We start from the raw sequence: 6,134 nt of genomic DNA, 5'->3' as shown, positions 1-6,134 counted from the left end.
GGAGCAGATGTAGACGAGAATGACTCCTAAGCGATTGAGGTGTTCTGTTGTTGGATGTAATAATGAACAGCAGTCGTCATTTACTCCCGACATCTGAGCCGCTGAAGACGCAGTGGATTGCATTTGTTTCTGAAGGGAATGCGGCCCCGATCTACATGGACGCATTTATGTTTGCGCGAATCATTCATGATCCAGCTTCATCTACAGAAGTGAATATGTTTTTTAATGAATCTTTGCAAATGGCCTTTCCTAATAATGTGCTAATTAGCAAGTTTCACGATGAATGCGGCTAAAGTAAACAGTCTCTCTGAGAGCAGCTCGGAAGAGAGGGGCGGAGTCAGCAGAGCTCATTAACATTTAAAGGAAAATGCTACAAAAATGGCTTGATCTGAAAAGAGCTGTTTTTGACAGGGTAAAAAAGGTGTTTTTTTATACTACCATTGAGAAATTTTAACCAAACTATGTTACAGACTTTTCATTAAGACCCTAAAGAATCATATCAACTTTAATTAAAAGGACCCCTTTAATGAATATAATTTTCACACATTTGTTCATTTTGGTTAATGTTAAATTATAAATATGCTTTTGTCCATTCATTGTAAGATCTGATTATTCTCAATGATGCTCTGTCTGTTTATTGTAATATAAAAAAAGAATTAGTAGCCTATATGTAGAAATTTAATAAAGCAAAAATGTGTGTCTTACAGATATATTAAAAAACTTCAATGAAAAGATTACCATAAAATATATTTCACTTTCACAGCTAATCCTAAACTAATGAATCTTCACTGATTCGTACAAACTCCCCACTTTGCTCTAAGTCATACATCTAAGTATATTCTTCTTAATAATTATATTTATTTATATCAAACGTTTTATTACACACCATTGGATGATGTTAAGTTTCAAATAAAATGCTACTTTTTTTTACAACGCTAATTTACAAGCTAATAATGCAAGTGCCAGTTGTGTTTCATACTGGTGTAAAGTATGTTTCTGGCAACTTTATCATTTAACTAACATTATGTTCTTGCTTCATCCAAACAATAAATGCATGTCTTTGATTCACTGAAAATTAGGCTGTTTTTTTGTTTAAATGTTTGCTCGGGTAATTTGCATCCTGCAAGTCACTCTCACTTTTGATAACAGGTAATCCTAATGCTGAAATAGATCAAGCAATTTCAGTTCAAGTTTCCATATACTGATTTTGTTTTTATTTTTTTAATCATCGTTCTGCAGATGGCAGATGCTCTGGCTGTGAAACAGAATCTCTGTGGCCTGTTACAGTAGGAATAGTAATATCAGCTCTAGTTCTAGTTGCAGTCTTTTCTGTGATTCGTCGCTGCGTCAACAAAAGGAAAAAGCATCATGGTGAGAATGAAACATTTGACAATCATTGTTGCTTTAAATCTCATATGTAAATTTTCGTTTTGAAATATATGAGCTAAAAATGACAGTAGAAATATGTGGTGGTAGAGATTTTGATGATGAGATTTTTCAATATTTGGATTTCATTTGATGATATTAAGATCAGATATGTTTATCAAACGAATGTGAAGTGTGACATCAGTGCAGCTTAAACATACCGTATGTCCTCAAGTTTTTCTTCTCTGTGATCTGCTGTATCTGTCCCAGGTCTGATGAGAAGTTATCGTTATTACGGTGGAGCGACTGAACAGCTTCAGATCCCCAAAGTGTCTGATCAAGAGCTCAATACAGACTAGACTGAGATGAGAACAGCTTCACACTGACACTCTATTCTAATTTTCCAGCGGTGTTCTGAAAAATGTACTCTTGTTTTTTTCCCCCCAGCATTTTCTAATCTGTGTCAGCTCTGCTTTATTAAGAATAAATAGTTATTAAGAAGTTATTGATAAGAGGTAATATAAATTGCAAAACAAAAGCAATTATTTATCTCATTGCATGAACAGTAAATAATATGAGGGGAAAGTCAAATTAAGAACTCTTAATGCTATACGATGTTACAGTATTCTAAGCTAAAATACTATTTATGGCCTTTACATCCCCAGCTAACAAGGAACGTTCTCTGAATGTTCTGGCAAGGTTCTCTCACAAACGTTCGTCCAGTAACATTAATAGAATGTTAATTTAAAGTTATGTGATCTTAGCATTATTTATACATCATTCGTGGAACGTTTTTTACCCCTCTGGTGCTCCTCATTTGGGGGCCACACTTGTGGTCTTCACAGTCAAAAGTGACCGGACCCCTGAAATGTAAAAGTGACCGAAGAGCACCACTTGTTACAGAACATTCAGAGAACATTCAAAAGTAACATAATATTTACAAAGTGATAAAATCAAATGTTCCTTTGATACATATCATATATTATTTCATATAACCGAAAGAAAGAAAAACATTAAAAAAGTGAACATTCAGGAAAAAGTTTGTTTTCAGATTTCATATCTTCGCTGTTTTCTAATGGCTGTTTGTGAGTCACTTGAATCAGAATACTGAATCACAACAGACCCTGTTTATTATGAAGTGAAGTGAAGTGACATGTGGCCAAGTATGGTGACCCATATTAGTGCTCTGCATTTACCCATCCAAAGTGGACACACACAGCAGTGAACACACACAAACCGTGAACACACACCCGGAGCAGTGGGCAGCCATTTTTGCTGCGGCGCCCGGGGAGCAGTTGGGGATTCGGTGCCTTGCTCAAGGGCACCTTGTCGTGGTATTGAAGGTGGGAGAGAGCGCTGTACCCCCCCCCCCGGGTACAATCCCTGCCGGTACGAGACTCGAACCCACAACCTTTGGGTTATGAGTCCGACTCTCTAACCATTAGGCTACGACTTCCCCTGTAAATTATGTTCCTTTATGCTCCCATAAAATGACACTACTTCAAACTTTTCACATTTGACAGTTTCTTGATTGTTTTTAAGGATCAAGGTTATATTTGTATCACAAGCCGTATAATTCTCTGTTGTTGTTTCAGGGAGGAGGACTGTGAAACTGTGTAAGATATATTTATGGAATTGTGTTTTGTTGGAATTTGGAAAAAAAGGGACAAACCCAGCTATTGGGTTGTTTTGACCCGGCGGTTGGGTTGTTTTGACCAGCAGTTGGGTTGTTTTGACCAGCTTTTGGGTTGTTTTGACCCAGTGGTTGGGTTGTTTTGACCGGCGGTTGGGTTGTTTTGACCAGCTTTTGGGTTGTTTTGACCCAGCAGTTGGGTTGTCACAACCCATTTTGCATTTTTAACCCAGCATTTTTTAGAGTGTAGCACAATGTTCCTTGCCAGAAGCAAATAATATTGTGGAAAATTAATGCTGGACCATTAGGTTGCTGTAAAGCTCTTACTGTGGAGGGATCCATAAAATGTTAAAGTGCAGCATCTGAAAGCAAGTTTTTTTTATTTTGTTTTTTTTTTCTCATTGAAAATAATAAATCAATCAATCAGATCTTCTGTTTACCTTTTTTTTTTTTAACAAATAAAGATTTTTTTTTTTTACAGAATAAACTTTAGATGTTGTCAGTGAGGATTTGAGGTTTAGTGTTATATGTATCCGGCTGGAAAACGAAAGTATAATTTCATCAGCAGCCAGTGAGGGGCAGCAATGCACTTAATAACACCCAGAGACTATAGAAACCGCTTCACTGCTGAGCTGTTCAGGACGTGCGCATGAAATAATTTAAGGACTGAAATAGTTGATGCGCTCTCGTTTAAAACGTTTTCTGTATAGACAAGAATGTTTTGGCTAATTTTACTATCTCTTTTTATTTGCATTTCTCTGCAAAGCAATGCGAACCCAGGTAAGCACAGAGATTTCTGGTCAAATTTGGGACTTATACAGTGTTAATAATCTAATAGTTGGAATAAAATAGAAGATTTGACTGAACTGCATCAGTTAGCTGTCTTTATTGTGAACCCGAGCTAAACAGAACTAATCTGCTTGCATAGCAAACTCATATTATCATATAATCATATTAAAATAATCAATACAATAGATCACAATAATCATAATTAAAAATGCAATTTCTATATGTTTTTTAACATATATCAATATTTATATGTTGATCCTTATTTATTTCAAAAACAGTTAATGAATGTTATTTGCAGATTAAAAACGATCATGTTGCTCCCGTTGCGTTGTCGATGTTGCTTTGTTAGTTTCCTGTGTGTGGTTAGTTTCAAATCACTTTCAGTTTGGCACAATCAGTCTACTAGAATCAACTTTCTTAACAGTGTTTATGCCCAACGAACACTCAATTCCGTGTGGGTCTAATAAAAAAACACCGTCAGTGATTGTGTGTCAGTGTGTGAATATTCTCAATCAGAGTCACAATGGTGACAAATCATTGTTTTTAACCCTAGAGTGCAGGCTCAGAGACTGCAGATGGCACATCTAACCCACACTTCCTTTGGTTCTGAGCTGCCAGATGCCTTTATATAGACAACATAAAAGTTCTCTATTTAAAACACTCTCAGTTTCACCTCTATCTGTCTGTCTTTTATATGCAAACGTTTAAGTACTAAACAAAAATACAGTTTTGGTAAAAAAAAAATAATAATCTCACCTATATAAAATATCTTTTTTTTTTTCTTATAAAATCTGCATGTACCTATGTACAGCCTGGGAGGAAGTGTGGAAATAATGAACTGATCATAGGACTCCTACCTTACACTGATTGGTGTAATTGGTGTTATTACAACTACCTAGTCTCCCGTAAATTTGGTTGCTGTGCACCAAGGTACACTCTCAGAAAAACAGGTACAAAAGCACTCTTTCAAAAGGTACCAAATTGCACTATTTCAGTACTAAAATGTACCATTTAGTTACTAATATGCACCTTTAGTTTCTTTGCCTCCTTGTTGACAGGAATATTTAAAAAAAAACTCTTCTGCAAATCACAATCAGATCTTTTTTTCTACACCGGTCAAACTCTTCCACTGTCGGAGACAAAGTAAACTTGACCAAATCAAATTCCATAATTCAATTATAACATACACGCTCCTCACCCGCACAAGTTCGAAACTGCCAAGAAACTTATAACTATGACAACAAAAGTCAGGTTATCAAACAAAGACCGAACTAATATGTTCCACGAAATGATTAAACGAATGGACGAGCCCCCAATTTGTTACGTCCCGCATGAATCTAGGGGTATAAGCGGACGCAACAAAACAACAAATTATTTAAAGAGCTAGTCTGAGTGCTGTCACAGCATCACGAGTAACAAATTACCATAAAGGTTTTTATTTGATTGCTCATGGAACAAATACAAAAGGGTATTAAAAATAAGAAAAAAATAAAAAGGGAAGCAATAATTTCAGGAGAGGGTAAGGCCAAAATAATAAACAAAACAATCTAACTAGATCATTTAAGCCTCTAACTAATCTAACAAAGAAAAGAAAGAAAAATAACAACAGGTTTGTATCCTAACTCCCTTCCTGGCCCCAAAACAGGAGAAAACAGGGTTCAACAAAAATGGCACCCACCTCCCTACAACTTCCAAATAAACCAAACAATATTAAACAAGTATGTAAACAACAGGCTGGGCAGGACAAACACAGCGCTCTGGAGAAAGCTCCTGGGGGAACATTTTTCTCAAACTCTGGTAGTTGCTGCTGTGCTTTTATGCTGGCTCACTCTTAACTGGTAAGCAGCTGCAGCTGGGAGCAATCAGCTATCTTCCAGACAGATTGAGTAGGAGGAGCCAAAGGGTTAACGGAGGGGGGGGGGAAGACTCATTAAAGCAGGGGTGCCCAAACTCGGTCCTGGAGGGCCGATGTCCAGCAGAGTAGCTCTTAGGGAAACATTTTCTCCCACTTTGATAGTTGCTGCTGTGCTTTTATGCTGGCTCACTCTTAACTGGTAAACAGCTGCAGCTGGGGGCAATCAGCTACCTGCCAGACAGATTGAGTAGGAGGAGCCAAAGGGTTAACGGAGGGAGAAAAAAAAGACACACTAAAGAAAACACAGCTTTTCTGATAAATCATAACAATAAAGACTACGTCTCCAGACGTAACAGGGTAAATAAGGAACAAAGGTGTACCTTTTGAAAAGATACCGCCCCAGTGACAGCATTTTAAACTTTTTTTCTGAGAGTGTAGCTATAGCTGTGTTCTGCCTTATAACAAATGGTGCAACCGAATAAAGTAGTCAGT

General features: G+C 36.9%; 2 protein-coding genes across 2 annotated transcripts in view; both read left to right on the top strand.

Annotated features, from left to right (window-relative positions):
• The window catches only part of LOC107562428 (HLA class I histocompatibility antigen, B-58 alpha chain-like), a 3,526-nt gene extending 1,802 nt beyond the window's left edge, over positions 1–1,724 (top strand). The window contains exon 5 of the mRNA XM_016247063.1: positions 1,636–1,724. Within this exon, the coding sequence (XP_016102549.1) occupies positions 1,636–1,724 (89 nt within the window). The remainder of the gene's footprint in view (positions 1–1,635) is intronic.
• Positions 1,725–3,638: 1,914 nt separating this feature from the next.
• LOC107562427 (major histocompatibility complex class I-related gene protein-like) overlaps positions 3,639–6,134 on the top strand; it is a gene marked incomplete at its 3' end in the record, with an annotated part of 4,259 nt that continues 1,763 nt past the window's right edge. Inside the window, exon 1 of the mRNA XM_016247062.1 lies at positions 3,639–3,778. Within this exon, the coding sequence (XP_016102548.1) occupies positions 3,715–3,778 (64 nt within the window). The remainder of the gene's footprint in view (positions 3,779–6,134) is intronic.

The sequence above is a fragment of the Sinocyclocheilus grahami genome, unplaced genomic scaffold (genome assembly GCF_001515645.1).
Source record: "Sinocyclocheilus grahami isolate Dianchi unplaced genomic scaffold, SAMN03320097.WGS_v1.1 scaffold823.1, whole genome shotgun sequence".
Lineage (NCBI taxonomy): Eukaryota > Metazoa > Chordata > Actinopteri > Cypriniformes > Cyprinidae > Sinocyclocheilus > Sinocyclocheilus grahami.
Note: the sequence above shows the minus strand (reverse complement) of the source record. Positions and strands in the feature narration are given on the sequence as shown.